This window comes from Ctenocephalides felis, unplaced genomic scaffold (assembly GCF_003426905.1).
Source record: "Ctenocephalides felis isolate EL2017-DRISC unplaced genomic scaffold, ASM342690v1 CF-g0.4_SCAFFOLD_00845, whole genome shotgun sequence".
NCBI lineage: Eukaryota > Metazoa > Arthropoda > Insecta > Siphonaptera > Pulicidae > Ctenocephalides > Ctenocephalides felis.
In genome coordinates this window covers 54,151,315-54,168,841 of record NW_020536999.1, presented here as the reverse complement: position 1 = coordinate 54,168,841, position 17,527 = coordinate 54,151,315, and the positions used below count along the sequence as shown (strand labels likewise).

The following is a 17,527-nucleotide window of genomic DNA, read 5'->3' as shown; positions in this document are numbered from 1 at the left end:
GTTTAAGCATAATCTACAAAAGCATACACATACATATATAAATTATACATTTGATAATTGCATATATAAATAAAGGATACACTGCCTGTAAGTAAAATATTTGGTTATAGAAATAATTCGAAATAGGGGCCCTGAAAAAGATAATTATGACAAATCAAGGTACGCCAAAGCACTTCCACACAAATCCATTTTTTGGCTTTTTATGACCGTTCCACGTTAAATTTTTTATATCAGATTGTTTTACTAAATTAATTACACCATTTGATGCACAAATTAATTAAATCTAATCAAGAATTTAATTAAAAATTCTTAATTAACGCGAGAACAAGTTCATTCACAAAATTCTTTTTGACAATTGTAATGACTGAAGTTAGCAAAGTGACCGCAGCGGCTACTTGTACAATTTAAAGCGCGAAATTCAAACAAAAAATTTAATCTTCGCAAAATCCATTTATATTCATCAAAATTTGTTCAAAGTGATTAGATTTGCTTGAAAATATAAAACTCTTTGCTAAAATTATTTTAATGTTTGATTTAAATTTTGTACTTAAATCAAACTTAAAATAATATTATAAATTGTATACCATAAAATCATAGCTGGGCACCGTTAATCAAAAAGTTAACTTCGTTAATCGTTAATCCGCTACAAAAAAAGTTAGCTTCGTTAAACGTTAAAGCGTTACATTTCGGAATAATTAACGCAAGTTAACGTTAATCGTTAATCCGTTAATATGTGTAAAATTACATTTTTATATTGTTGCGTTAGTGAACTTAAAAAACTTATTGGTTTAGGTCCTGGAAGTTAACAGGTTATGAATAAAACAAAATACTTGTATAATTCAAATGTGTAATTCAACCCCTTAATGGCGCGACGCGCTTTATGCACACACCGTGATAATAACGCTATTGGTCAACTTTCTGTTTTTATGATTGCATATTGTTTTTACAAGAATTTTTTTCTAAATAAAGGGAAAGAGTTTTTTTTGCGAAAAATAGGAAACGCGCGACGGGTTAAGCGTCGGGTATTAGGTGCATATTTCTCTTCATGAACATTAACATGTTGAAGTTCTCGTCTGAAAGCGAGGCTCGTTTTGGTGTCAAAATGTCTTTACCCGTGGAAAACAAACGTTCAACTGCAGCACTTGAGGGTATAGCAGTATTGTATTTAATAAATTGATTTATGAATATCTGTTCCCCGAAGAATGCAGCATCGTTGGTCCAAATCTTTTCTCTATGTCATTTAATAAGGCATTGGCTAAAGCTGTGCCGTGCGGTAAATAGTAATAATTGGCAGGGCCGTGCCTGGGTATGTGGCCGCCTGCGTGCGAGCATATAAATGGCCGCCCTTAAAAATAGCATAATAGGAAAATATCCAATATGTTGTTCTCACGAAAAAAATCGTCTTGTAATTTTCAAGTTTTCTCGACATTTTAAGTCATTCTGATTTTTGAATTTTCGGCAACGTTTTCTCAAAAACGGTTAAATCCAATTCAAAAGTTTAAAAGTCATTTGATGTAACTAGATAATGACTAGCGCCTGTCAGTTTTGTGCGACAATCGGCCAAGCTGTTTCTAATCAACAGAAAAATATAAAATTTATTGTACACGTTTTAGCCAAAAATTCTGCATCGATTTTAAAAATTCAGGAACTGTTTGAAAGATATCATTTAGGAATCGTGCTGATTACTTCTAAGAGATCGGTCGGTTCGTTTCTTCGTGTTTAATTCTTGAATATTGCTTTACGATGATATTTATAAAACTTTTTTGGCGATAGTCATCATGGTCTCTAAGATAACTAAATATTTCAACCCACATTAAGTCATTTTAATTTTTAAAATCTGTACTATCAAAGATTGCAAAAATGAGCGGCGCTTTTTTACGTGAGTCAAAATTTCATCTTTAGTGGACCTTTTCTCAAAAATGCACAATCCCATTTGAAAAATCGTCAAAATTCGTAAATTCGATAAGCACTCGTGCTGCTTAGTTTTGCCTTTAGAATTTTCAAAAAAGTCTCAAATTTTTAATTAGTGAATTGATTTTAAAAATTCAAAAACCATTACAAACGTTTTCCATTTGAGAATCTTGCTGATTAAATTTTGTCAATGATCGACGAGTCGTTTTTCAGTTATTGATTAACAAATTGCTTTGGAAATTTGGATCTTGTTTTTAATTTACTACAGTTTGTTTCTTGTTTAATAATATGTAATTTTTAAACTATTTATAAAACATAACTAATATTTTTAGAAAATTTGTACAAAATTGAATAATCTGCAATAGTTTTTCACATTGCAATGTACTCATGAATTAATATATTTTCATTGTTAAGTCGATTATTAACACATGTTGGATACTTCATGCAACTTGATTTAGGCAAAGTTGCCACTTACACCAAGTTTATAACTTATAAATTATTTAGAAACAGAGTCGCATTCAATAGGGCCGCCTTTGGCTGATTTTTAGTACGTAATTTTGGTCTTTTAGATATATACAGCGGACTTTACGGTAGCGAATGAGTTCAGCGGACTTTGAGCTTGGCCGCCTCTTAATCCAACAGTCTTTTAATTTGGCCGCCTTTTAATTCAGTAGACTTTTAATGCAACAGCTATTTATTTCGACCATTTTTTGTTATGGCCGTCTTTGAATTTGTTCTTTTTTTCATTTGGCCGCCCCTCGGCCGTCTCAAAAGGCGGCCGCCTGCGTGCGGTGCACGCACTGCACGCTGGCCAGGCACGGTCCTGGGCATTGGATTAACGATTAACGGACTTCTGGCATTTTAACGGAAGTTAACGTGTCCGTTAACATTTTCAAAAGTTAACTTAAGAGTTAATCCGTTAATCAAAATGTTAACTTCGTTAATTAACGATTAACGGATTAACGAGTTAATGCCCAGCTATGCATAAAATTATAAAAACTATTATAATAATAATATGTACAAGTTATCGAATCCTCAAATAATTTTATAATTTTATATATACATATATATATATATATATATATATATATATATATATATATATAATGTCTAATAATCCGGCAAAACATCAATAAAAAAACAAATTTCTTTTAAAAATTTATGTTACAATCCATACGTCTTTTGTACATGTTCATATGTCAACATGCAAAAGGCAAAATGCACTTGTCATTGAAGTTGACACAAAATCTCCGGAAAAGACTGATAACGCAAAACATTGCTTGAATATTTCCTTAGAACAAAGGCTTCTGAGCAAAATTTGTGATAACATTTTTCCTATAAGGAAAATAAAATATCCTTAATTATTTAAAAACATATTTATTTTAAAACTGCATATATCAATAAAGCCATATTTCTTTTTATCAATTACACAATTTATATTAATAAAAATCAATATCATAAAATTTTATCACAATAACATATTTATAAATCAATAACATGTATATTCATGTGTACGGACATTCTTTTATAACAGAAATAAAACTAGCAGTTCAAGGCAGCATTGAAAATTTTTCATTAGCAATCAATGTCGCTCATCCAATCGCCATTTTTGTTTTGCGTCTATTCTGGCATCGGGTACCAATTGACTTGTAACACCTCCCAAAACATGCTGAGTAGCCTGTGAAGCAATAACTAGTGGTGCCACAACTGTGGGTGGTAATTGCCTGAGTACGCCGCCAACTGCTCCGCTAACACCTTTGTGCGAATGCTCAACCGAAGCTACATGAACCAAATTAGAAGCCGTATCACCTAGGCCCTGCAATTAAAATATGGAGTCCAGATAATAAATGATTATGCAGTCAGTATGTATATATTTGCGCGTAAAATTTTTATTATCTGAATGATAGTTTTAAACATGTAACATCTAGATTACTTTCTTTCATAGATCATTTAATATAATTTTTACCTCAATGACCAGCTGATAGGCATTAACAACACCTTCTCTAATATCCTGCGGAGGATGTATAGGCGCTCGGCCCCGGCGAGTTCTTTTTTTTCCTGATCGAGAACCGCGTTTAACACTTGGTCCAGGTGATACCATGTCAAAAGCAGTCTCGGCTGTTGCCTAAAAATAGAATATTATAATTGTAAGAATAATAACGTTATAAAATAAGTAAGAGAAAGATACAAACAAAACGCAGAAGTTTAAAAAAAAGTAAAAACCTACCTGGATCAAATGAATGATTCTTGTCGTAATTTGCAGAGCTGCTAAAGCTGTGCAGGCAGTGAAACTATTAGCACCTCTCTGTAGTCCTCTGACAATGCGGCCATCTTTTTGATATTGTTCAATTGGAAGCCAGAATAAATCGCGAATGCCTTGGACTTCATATAAATAAACAACAAGTCAAAAACATATTAAAAAGATGAAAATTTTAAAATATATTTAAACTTTAAAGTATTTTAAAATTTATGAACTCACACAATTGAACAAACGAATGAATAGGTCCAATTCCACCTAACAGTGATGGCAATTGACGTTTTTTTATATCTTGCAGCCACTGTTGCATGAGGAAGTTCATGAGTTTATCAATGCCCAAAATGCCATGCTTGTGAGTAATTCTTTTTAAAGTTAGTTCTGAACATTCCAGTTGACCTAAGCCCATTAATAAACCTGCTAACGGTCCATGTGAGAGTTCCACTCGCTTTCCATTGTAATCTAACCTTATAGGCACATCGGGACTAAAAATTATACTTCTGAAATATATTGGCACGTTTTCACCACTTAAAGTATTTATTTTTAAATCAATATCCTTTCGCTCATCTTCCACTTGATCATCTAATAAGAGCATTAAATTTTCAGAAACTAATTTTTCAGGATCAGAAATAATTGTTGAATCTTCAATGGTCATAATAGGTATTTGATGTGTGGGTGTTGAATGACGAGACGTTGGTGTACTTGAAGGATCTACTTTAGATTTACTTGTTTCTATTGGAGACCCACTCAATTCACTAAAGAACTGAATTAAAAATAGCAAGGTATCTTGATCAATATTAAGTCTTAAAGGTAGTAAAGAAATGCGCAAACTGCATTCCTGTGCTGCCTGGTGCGGATCTGGGCGCATATGTGTTGCTTTAATTGTTATCATATTTGCATGAGATTGTCTTGGTCGCTGTTCACTCGATTGCTGATACAGCAATTTATTAATTTGAGAAACTTCAAGACGATCTCTAACTTCTAAATCGCCAATTAAAAGAACCTGCCGAGATGCATAATTGGTTTGATCTGGGTAAGTTTCATGTGTAAATCTTACTTTATTTACATGAACTTCTACCAATACGTTTTCTTTACGATTGCTGCCATTGCTTTTCTTAAGCACTTTAGATTTTCCATAGACATCATCACGAATTATGTTTATATTCTTAGAACCAGATACTTGGTATCTCACAGAATTATTACTAATATTTTCGTCTATAGTAACCACCTTTCGTTTACTAGACCCTACTGCTGAACTTTGTTCAAAATCATTTCCACCATACATAAACCAAGTAAATGTAACCTCACATAAGGTATACCGAAAGAGAGCCATTGGAAAATCACGTGGAGCTTTTAAAAAATCAGTCTTTGATGTGGGTATAGTAAAATGGTTATCTACTATATGAAATGGTTCATTAGTAAGCCATCGCACTTTCGGATGGCCATTTTTCGGATAAACCCCCACACCGGATTCGTCGCCAACGATGCAGAAATCATCACCCGTCGATAGTTTCTTCTTCTTATCAATTTTAGCCATATTATTTTTGGAAGTAGATGTATTGGTTTCACATTGTTCGACATTAGACAATTCTAAAATATAAATATATTTATATAACCAATATTTAAAAGACAAAAGTTTTTAAAATTAAAAACCAAAAAGTCAGATGAACGATTTTGAAATGATATATAGATTTATACATGAGGTAAAATTTAATTTAATGCATAGTTTATTTCGTTACATTAGTCAGAGTAGAGTAAAATTAAAATAAAAAGTAAACAAAAACCACAAAATTTTAAAATATCTATTATTTGATAAATAGCCCATGAACTTATTAAAAGTGAAAAACATGATTTAAACAAAAAAACATTATTTTTTTAATTGTTTTTGTATTACACTACGTTTATTTTGTTAACTATAATAAATTTAAATTAATTAGCACTCACTTGGCTCTTTCGCTTCATCTGGAAAAAAAAACACCTCTACACCTTTTGGTACAATATCCGATTCATTTTCTGTTGTTGAAACTCTCAAGCTTTCTAACATAGCTTCAGCCATCAGCTCATTAACTTTTTCTTCTAATTTTTTGGACTGAGCAGTAGGCAAACTTTGACCATCTTCCAACAAAATTTCATCACCTATAATATTAATTGATGAAGACAGTTATTATCTGATTTGATTTATATGTTCATTGAATTTTCAATTTTAAATATATAAAACAGATCTAACTACATCCTTTTATATGAAAAAGTAATTTGTTATTACTTACTTGGTTGTACACAAGCTGGCAACGAAGTTGGATCTTGATTGGTGGACTGAAGATCACCTTCTTCAGCTATATAAGCAATAAGATGAGCTAATGCTCTGCCACTGTCTGCACAAGTTTTAATTAGCAGAGCATTATTTGAAGCACGAAGATCTACTCTAGGGCAATTTTTAGTACCCTAGAATTAAAAATGTTTGAATAAACAGAACAGATTGTTTAACTAATTTTCATTATCCCTAAATTAAATTTTTTTAAATAATAAATTGTTGAGAGCAAAAGAAAACAATCATATCTAGAAACAAAGATGTATTACCCTAAATATTTTATTCATTAACCTGTTAAGAATTAATACATATCTTATGGTGTTACCTTCTCATTGAGCCTCAGAGACAATTCAAATAACCCAAGTTCTACAACAGTAACATAAATTAAATCTTTAAGATTAAGTTTAATATGGTTTGTCGATAAATGATTTAAATCAGCAAGTTGTAATGTGCAATCCTCAGCCATAAACCTCAAATTAACCCCAGTGCTTTGAGCTATAATGTTACTGCTCATTGAAAACATTCCAAGTGTTACTCGGGCACGTAAAGGCAGATGTAAGGGTCTACAAAGTTTCAAAATTACTGCATTCATAAGAAATATATGTGAATAAAATATTATTAATGTCTTAGAAATATAAGTGTGTCAAAATTGTATAATCATTTTTCCACAATTTTTCATTGCAGAAAATTTATGATTATATACCTGTATTCTACTGCTGAATCCCAAACATGTAAATGTATTTCAGTAATAACATTAGAAGGCTCGTACCCCTGAACTGGAAGATCCTTCAGGAACAAAAAATAAACTGTGTTAAATATATGGTCTATTGATAGAAATTTTTAACTAGTTTCAAGTGGCATTTTGCCTCAAGATATAAGTTGCATGAAATTCCCGAAATGTGAAAATAATCGACTCAATAAGAAATCAATATATCAAGTTATAAGTAGGCCGAGTTGCTGTAGGGTTACATAATGTGAGAAACTATTGCAGATTATTCAATTAAGTAGTATTATCTAAAATCGCAGGCGGTTAATGCAAATTTTAATTAAAGATTATAATTGAACCACTTTTAGTATTACATTAAGACTATAAACTCTTCACCATACAAAGATTAATTAAAATCGTCGATTTTTTTTAAACATTCAATTACAAAGACTGAAACAGCACCTTTTCTAAATGATATCTATCGAATAGCTTTAAATAATCCAATAATTTCATTTCAAAGGATCAGAATTTTAAGCTGAATCGTAAACAAAAATATTTGCACCTTTCTGCTAATTTTAAAGAAACGGCTCAGCCGATCATATAAAAAAAACTAAGCATTGTAAATGCTTATCCAGTATCATTGATTGGTTTGTAAACTTTTGAAATTTGTTCAACCGTGTTGGGGAAAAAGATGATAAAATGTATAATTTTGACTCATGTCAAAAAGTGCTGCTAATTTTTTCAAACTTCATGAATTTTAAAATTGAACGGATTGCCGTAGGGCCGTAATATTTTAGTATGTTCTTTAACTCAATAATCACTTTAAAGAAAAAGAAACAGAGAAGTACATTTTTATAATGCAGCAAATAACACAAAAATTTTTGTGCTACACATATAGTGAAATGGAATATTGTTCAAGATACTTTTGGAACAATTAATTATTTAATTATTTCAAATTTTCTGGGCGCCAAGTAGTTCAATCACATAGATTTAAAGTTACAGAGTAAAAAGAATATTTTTGGAAAAAAAATTACCTGAACATCAAATAAATCAATTAATTGTGTGAGCCAGGTGTGAGCAGGTGGTGCTGATCTATGCATTAGCATTGCTTCCTGAACTCCTATAGCAGTGCATATATGCTAATAAAAAAGAAAAAAAAAAAGAAAATGAATAAACATCACTAAGTAATCAACTTAACTATTTCTAATACAGATAAACTACATGTATACCTTCAATTTAGATTCATGATTTGCTTGAATCTTTAAGGCTACAGTAACCATATCTCTAGAATCAATATCATCAAGATCTCGATAGTGGTGCTCAGAATCAGGCAGAATTGTTTTTTGGATATAGCTAGGTAGGGAACAATCAACTAATCGTAAAGCTTGTGAAGTTTCTGGTATTGAATGTAACCCTAGTTAAATAGGAATTAATTTTTAATTTGAACTTGTATATATATATATATATATATATGTATATATATATATATATTATGTATGTATGTATATAATATAAAATATATTTTATAATTACCACTATGATATATTTCCGTATCTTTAGCTTGAACGCAAACAAAGCCAAGTTCTGCATTACCATTGAAACCAGATACAGAAAACATTGATAGCTCACCAGTGCGAATAACAAATTCACCTTGTTGTCCAGGAATGACATGATTGGCAGTATCCTAAGAATTATAAAATATTGAAAACAATTTAATAAGTAAATTATAAATATATTATATAAATATATTAATTATAATAATTATGATGAAAGAATTTATTCTTTAACTATTTTGAATATTATATATTTAGATCCATTGAGTTCTGATATTTATATTCACAGAGTTTTAAAAATTCAAAAAGAAAGTTTGATCAATCCAAGTGTAATAAAAACTTACTCTGACAGGTGCACACATGGTGAGTAATCCTTGCTTTATATCCAAATTGAAACTTATATTATGTTCATTACATGAATTCAAAGTTTTACGATCACACACAGAATAAAATACTGATTGGAGGCCACTGTTTGAATCCGAGTCAGACTCATGCGTACTGCTTTCTGAATCTGAGATGAAATATGTAAATAATACATAAAATCCTTTCATTTTAGAGACATGAATAATTAATATTAAATAATTGAGTGATCATAATATTTCTGCAAATTAAATGACAATGTTATAGTGTGACTTGTGAATAATAATTATTATTACTGTAGTATGTTCATATGATAATGCTGCAAAATGTAAGATCATATAAAATAGATTCAAATAAAATTTTCACTTTTTAGTAAAAATAATTTAATAATATGTTACCATAATGTATACCACTCTTGCACAAAGAAAATATTGGTATATCCTGCATAATGCTGCCAGTACAAGCAGATGAAATAAAAGATGCACATGGTTCCCATAACAAGAGATCTGTATTTATATGATTGTAAATTTTTTCATATATGTGTTTTGAGCTAAAAATAAAGAAATGGCAAGCATGAGTTTATACCATTAATAATTAAAATAAGTGGCAATTGAATTTAATAACTTAATTTTAAATTACCCTAAATGAATTGATACATATTGTAGTGACAGCTCAATTTGCATTAAAGAATTTGATTTTGCAGCTTCGCTAAATTGTTTCATTTCCGATCTTGTTCCGGGGATTACAAGTTCATCAGATTCACCTAATAAGTGCCAAAATTTTATGATATAATGCATATTTTAAATTGAATAAATTTTTATTATCGATTTAAATAATTAATATTACCTATATGTGAAGTGTCGCTTCTGTGTATCATTCTTTTAGCACTAAATGGTGACGGATCCTTGATTTCCATATTATTTTTAAGAGCACCGCCTATAGAGGCTAGCATGGGATCTATAGTAGGAAGATCACTATCACTTGAAGATTCCAAAGAGAACTTTTGCTTGGAAGGATGCACTTCTAATACAAATCTGGAAAAACATCCATGGCATAGAACGGCAGGAAGTATTTTTCATTTGTGTTTACAATTGCATAATTACTCTAGATAAATAATATAAAGAAGATTACCACACAACAAACCTTGGCCAATCTGTATCATTCTCTATATTTACTTTTGAAGTTGTAAGCTTGCCCTTTGAACCAGCATGAGCAATAGAAATCCTTTTATTGCATTCAGCCTCCTATTAAATAAAAATATGATAATTTACTTCTTAAGTATAAACAATGATTAATAATAAACTATCGCAAAAAACATTATAAATAATCAATTCGAGAACCAGTGGCAGATTTATTAATAAACCAACCATTTTATTTATAATTCCATGTTAGCCCAAATTAACAATTTAATAAATAACTTTAGCAAACTGCGTTACCCCGACATACAAGTTTAATACGTTTTGTAATCACTATCGTATATCGAATTGCTCGTTTCTCAAAGCAATTTTTTGCAAACAATTACATTGAAGTTTCATTAATTTGTTCCAGTGCTGTGGTTTTTGTTAAATTGTTTAAATGAAGAAAACTAAATTTGTTTTTATTAATTTTTTCCCCTGCCCATTCATGATATTGCAAAAATGAGTTAAACATATTTAATTGAACAACTATCAATGCTGAAACTGTATAAACTTTTAGTAGTGATTTTCATACACATACGTTTTAAGGTCAGAAAGCTGCTTATAAATCAATAATCATTATAAGGTCCTTAGCTGGAGTTATACCATTTATCAATTCCTTATGTTTAAACAAAGAACATATCTATGATGTGTCATGCTAGTACATTTTCGTCATCCTTATATTTTACAATAATTTCACATTTTAATAGAAAAGACATGGCTCTTTTATTTAGACCTTTAGGTTATAAAAATAAATATTTTGTAAACATAGAAAAAGCAAAAATGCGAACTCAACATATTTAACTGTACAATCACTATTGATGTATAGTCATAATTTCGAACGTTAAAATAATCCTCGATATATTTGCGTGCGTAAATTACTACGCTATTATATTATAAAAATATTATAATAAAAATAATAATAATTTGCTATCATAAGACCGGCAAAATATTAAATCATTGTTGGTTTATCATTCAGTAAATATCAAATCATTGTTGGTTTCAGTATAATCATTTTCAATTTGTCAGAGCTTCTGTCTCCAATTTTGCTCCTATGTCAAAGCAAACGAACATTCGTATGTCAGGTCACTCGTAAGTCGAGATTGCTGTGTTTTTTTTTAAAACGATTTTTTATATTTTTTATATTTACGGCCACTATTAAAAATTGATATGTTAAATAACAAATAACCTGAAACTTACAACATAATCTATAAAGACCTCTTGACATTGTAGTTCATATCTGAGACCATTATTTGCAATAGAGTTAATTTTTCCACTAGTTTGTTTAAGTGTTATAATTGCATAGTCCGAGTGAATATTGCGATCCCACCACGGTGGTCTCAATGGATCATGTTTAGGCCTAAGATCAACAACTGGAAATCTATAAATAAATATTCATACATAAGCTCTCCCTCTCCCTCTCTCTTTATATACCAGAACTCAACGTCCACCCAGAACTCATTGATCACAACTATATGAAAAAATGAAAGTTTTCATGAAACTTGCCACAACAACTTTAGTACATTTTTTTAAAAAAGAGAGCATATAAAAATAGAGCAGTTTTAATTAAGTTTTGAAAACTTGGAGCAATTACGTCAATATTTTTAGTTTTGGTCCTAAAAATGTTATTTACGATTACAGATCCAAACTTTATATGAATAAAATCAATAAAAATTAACCACAATAACTGAAAATGGTCAAGGTTCGCCAAAGCTCTAGGTTGCACTCAAGAGCTGATACATTTCAAACTACATGAAAAAAGAATTTTTTGTAATTTTTTCGTGATAGTAATTAGGGAATGCAATACCGATAGAAAATTTCAATACCTGTATTTCAGTAATTTTTCATTTTAAAACCGGAATACCGGTAAATTATCGGTATTTTTATTATCTTCGACAAACGTAAACAAATTGAAAGTTACTAGTACAAATAAAACTAAACAATAAAATAAAACAATAAAAATTTATTTTAAATAATAATTTAACAAAAGTATATGCAATTTAATAATTCATTATCACTATCTAGTATATTGAGTACTTTTCACCAAAACAAATGTATGAGTGAGAAAGACCAAAAACTCATAAAGATCATATTACATTATTATAATAAACTGTGCTGTCTGTATCCGATGTGTTAAATTAGCATAATCTCCAATATTTTTCAAAAAATAATTTTTCTACACTAATTTAAGATCGGATACTTTGTCGAGATTATTTAGTAATTATCATAATTGTTACGTATAAAGTTAGAAACGAATAAAGATTACGCAGTATGATATAAAATATTTTGGCGCAAATATCACTTAAAGAACTGTTACATTTTTACAAAAGATGAAACAAACTGAATTATCTATCAGTCCTATTCTATTTATTGTAACACGATATGAAGCCCTTTGGAAAGCAATACATATTCAGATTAATGACGAGTTGAGAAAATATTTGACATTTGTTTATATTATAGAAGCACGTGAAGATATAGCTGTTAATGCGATTATTGTATTTAAAGATAAATTTGTTCTGAGAAATTTAAACATTAGGGTCTTATGTATCAAATAGTGCTTATGTAAAATTACCGAAAATACCGGTATTTTTCGAATAAATACCGGTAAAAATACCGCCAAAAAATCGGGCGGTTTACCGGTAATTCGGCATACCGGTATTGCATTCCCTAATAGTGATGATCAATACTATCGCCCTATTTCGACTCGACGTCGAGTTCTAAGATATATACACACACACACACACACACATATATATATATTTATATATATATTTATATATATATATATATATATATATATCGGATATATATATATATACAAATAAAAAAAGAGATTATTAAAAGTATAGCAAATGTGTATAACAGTTCCTCTCTGTTAAAATCCTATTGTATTCTATTATATTAGTTATTCTAAATACTTGCCTAAGTTTTACTTGAATTTCATCACAAATCAGCTTGAATTCACTACACTGTCCGGGTTTATATAATGTCAACAGAGCTTTGCTTCCTCATCGAAATATTTTTGAAGTTGTCCAAATAGGAGTTATGAACAATGCTGATATCCTGTCTATAATGGTTATATCCACCTCACAAGAACATGGTTCCAAGGATATACTGCCCAGAAAATTAAATATTAAAAGTAATAACAAAAAACAGTATTTTAAATTTTTACAAAACATTCAGCACAAGAATTTTAAGCAAAAATTCAAGCTTTAACAAACACTATAGGTGAAATTAATACTATTAAGTTCCAAAGTGCTCTGTATAAAATGTGAAATATATTTATTCACCTCAACTCAGACCGAGGAAATTTTCTGTGACCTCTATTACTTAAACTTGATGAAGTTGATTTTTGGAGCATCTTGAATTTCATTTTGAGCTGTGGTTTTGTGATAAGAACCACGTGACCTAATTTATTCAGTTGTGAAAACTCTATAAGTGGAATTAAAAAATCAGTATTTTTTTGTTTAGGTCTTAATTCATGCAAAACTAATTTTGCAGCGGTAGCATCGATTTCTAGAAAAGACCCACTACCACTTTTTCTCTCGTGACCTTCTACAATCACAGGCGCAGCAAGTAATCTGGAAAGAAGCATTGAATAAATATTTTATAAAAAATAATAATGAAAATAGTGTAATCAAAATAAACTTCTCAGTATTTCTAATAATAAGACTCCTTCATTAGCATGATATATACGAGTACTTTGCTAACAGAATGTTACCTTATATGATTGAGTCCGCAAGCATTATTGAATAACTCTATAGCTTTTGAAAAATCTTTAGAACCAAAAGCTGAATATAATCCCATAGTCTGAAAAAAGTCTTGAGACAATGTTCGTAATTGCTCTATGCTATTTCTGCATAATCTAGTTTCTTCAATATTTCGGAGTCCTGTTGATGTGTTTAATACATCCTTTAACAAAATAAGGAAATATAAAAAAATGAAAAAATATATTTAGAAAAATATATTATAAAAATATTTTGCATATATATATATATATATATATATATGTGTATATATATATATACAGTAGTACCCCGAAATACTTGTTTAATTTATTCTGCTTGTATATTGAATCGTTTCGTATCTCGAAGCAATTTTTCCTGTATAAATAAATTGAAATACCATTCAAGCACTGTGTTGTTTGTTAAGTTTTCTGAATACTTAAAATAAATTTACTATAGTTATAATAACTAATTATAATTATAGTTATTAATTTAAATATTGTTTTTTTCAGTTCATTCATGATATTGCGGAAATGAGTTAGACATGTTTTGTTAAAAAAAACTCCCATTCTAAAACAGTTGCAACTTTTTTCGGGATGGTTTTTATAAACAATGCTTTCGAGCTCTAATAATGTGTTACGCCTGTACATTATCGCCATTCTCATTTTTTTCAATATTTTCGCGCTTCAATATAAGAGACATGGCCCTTTTCTTGAACCCATGGTTATAAAAGTAAATATTTTGTACATGTACACAAAGCAAATAGTCATCATATATTACTGTATAATCACTATTAATATATAGTTTCTGAACTATTAAACTATTAATATATATTTCTATTATAGAACAGCCAAAATATTTCTATGACAGGAAAATCATTATTGAAACTGACAAAAGTTTACATATTCGTCGCCAAACTCTCCTTTGACGGCTCGTATCTTAAAACACCCGTATCTTAGGTCACTCGTAAGTTGGGGTACTACTGTATACCATATTTTATATGCAAATTACCTCATGTAAAATTATTACTGCAAGTGAAGCTAGTCGAAAGTTATAATGTGAAATTTCATTTCCATTTTCATTGCCCACATATACTCCATCTAAGCTCCCTTCATATAAAATGCTAATCAATTAAACCATTTTCTATTAAGTTTGAATTATGTAAAATATTTAAAAATTTTATATGGTTATTTAATTTAAATATTAATATAATAAGAATAATATGGTAGCCATGCCTTGAATGAAAGATATCACAATATCTTACCAGACCTATTTTAATATAATTAACAATTCAAAAAATACCTTTTGGTTTATTTTGATTACTCAACCGAGAACTAGTTTGGCTTATGCTAGAACCAATAGAGCTCGTCATTGACAGTGTACTGTTATTTGACATAATAGAGTCTGACATACCAAATCCTCGAAATGGTTGAAATTCTGGATCATTATCTCCTTCATCATCTAAAATTAACATGTTTGCCAAAAATATCTTACATATCTAAGAAAGTTAAATGTTAATAATTTATATATCTACATATATTATTATTCACAATTGTTACTGGGTAAACAGTCTAATATAAAAAACGCCCAGTTTAGTAAAAGTATCCAGTTTTAACAAAGTTTTAAAAATCAATTACCTATTTGAGCTGCAGACCACCTATGAACATTAGAGATACCAGATAAAACACTCTGTGGCGTTTTAAGTCTTGCTTGTAAGTCCTCTTCAATCAATTTAAAATGTGCTGAAGTCATTGGTTTTGTAATCAGCCCTCGGCCAGATTTGCCACTAAAATAATATCCTTGATAATGATATAAGATCAATATAAAATTCATTAAATTTTGAAATTAACTAATATAAAAATGCACACCTTATATTATCAGATTCTGGATTGCTCAAGGCAGATAATATTTCAATTAATGCATGTAGTTGCCTCGGAGTTTAAAAAACACGTTAAAGAGCCCAAAGAAACATCAAGTTGTACTTTTGGACCGACAATAAACTCCGATTGCTTCTTTTAATTTTAATTTGGATTTCTTGTCTACCAAGAAGTTGACCAAACAATATGGGTTCAGGAGATGTATCTAACTCATTATTAGAAGATAACTCTTCACGATCTATCTTGTCTTCTTCTCCGCATTCTTTTGTCGTGCTTTCTTTTAAAATTGAATTCATTTCACAACTGAAATATATATCGTTTGTGGATTGTAGGTTTGTATTGTCATTAATGATACTATCACTTTGTGAAGTAAAGCTTTGCTTCTGTAATAAATGTTCTTCTTCATCATATTTCAAAATGTCTTCATTTGAGAAAAAAGAAACTCCTTCAATGACAATGTGTCGATTTGTAAAAGATGAGTATACATATTTTTTGTTTTCTTCATTATCATCATTTGAAACATCTGTACCAGCTTCATCAAAATATTCTAAACTAAAATCACAATAATTTTTTAATACAGAATCCCATTGATAATTTTTTTTTAATATATCAAAGTTTACTAACTTTTTTATATTGATTTGTAGAGTGAGGCAATTATTCCCATTATTTGGACAATGTTCTAGCTTTATAATGGAGTTAGTTAAACGTACTTTTATTCTTGTCAATACTAAAAAAAATCTTAAATTAATATTAAATATTGTAACGTTAAATAAACATAGCACAAAATTAAAGTTTACTAGAGTCAATGGTTTGTGCGAAGTGTTCTAGCCCCTCTAAGGGTTGTCCCATTGCTGATACAGAAATTCCTTCCTTTTCCAAGCAATCTCTTGCGAGTTGCATAGAGCTTGACATAGAAGACCACATTGATTCAAGTACAGATGTTCCTAATATGTAACATGACTGTTTAATCATATTTTATAATAGCTTAGGCTTAAATTAATGACATTTCATACCATGATCAATTCGAGCTTTAGGGCGAATGGTGACTACTAAACCAGAAACATCAACAAAACTGTCATCAGATAATGGAGCACTCCAGGGAATACTGACTGAAACTGATGCAACATGACCCTCAAGTATTTCTATTGGCAGTCCTTGACTAGTACACAATTCGTTAATAGCCTGTATAAATAATTTAAATATATATATATATATATATATATATATATATACATATATATATATATATATATATATATCTTGGGGATTTTTTGTTCGACGTTGAAACATATCATCAATATAAAATAAAGAGGCATACATCAAATAAAAGGCAAAGATTTAGAAGTTAATCTTTAATTTTTCCAAACGTTTCGACATAGTATTTTATGTCATCATCAGTGGATATAAATATGGTCTTACATCAGTAGCTAGCGCAAGGCACATAATTTTGCACTATTATATATACACTAACTTGTTTTTTTTATTATTATTTTGTTGAACAGAGCATAGCAAAATATTTGTGAAATATATAATATATTTTGCACAGAGAACGTAGTTTATGTGACCGAGCCCGAGGCTGTAGTCTATATATATATATATATATATATATATATATATATGAGTAAGTTCTTCAAGGGCATACATCAAATAAAAGGCAA

The 17,527-nt window shown here is 29.6% G+C and overlaps 1 protein-coding gene across 1 annotated transcript; it reads right to left on the bottom strand.

The window, feature by feature from the left end:
- Positions 1 to 3,428: 3,428 nt before the first annotated feature.
- LOC113385653 (autophagy-related protein 2 homolog A-like) lies at positions 3,429 to 17,513 on the bottom strand. The gene is given in 30 exon segments (XM_026623503.1): positions 3,429 to 3,727; positions 3,878 to 4,036; positions 4,139 to 4,293; positions 4,391 to 5,755; positions 6,110 to 6,301; positions 6,433 to 6,607; positions 6,799 to 7,036; positions 7,177 to 7,259; positions 8,214 to 8,318; positions 8,409 to 8,593; positions 8,713 to 8,863; positions 9,077 to 9,243; positions 9,491 to 9,642; positions 9,732 to 9,855; positions 9,939 to 10,126; positions 10,236 to 10,336; positions 11,468 to 11,648; positions 13,319 to 13,381; positions 13,558 to 13,848; positions 13,989 to 14,179; positions 15,004 to 15,101; positions 15,295 to 15,453; positions 15,630 to 15,778; positions 15,861 to 15,931; positions 15,933 to 16,007; positions 16,010 to 16,421; positions 16,494 to 16,596; positions 16,667 to 16,813; positions 16,883 to 17,051; positions 17,508 to 17,513. Coding segments are annotated over 30 exon segments (5,889 nt in total). The 3' UTR covers positions 3,429 to 3,493.
- Between the last annotated feature and the right edge of the window lie 14 nt (positions 17,514 to 17,527).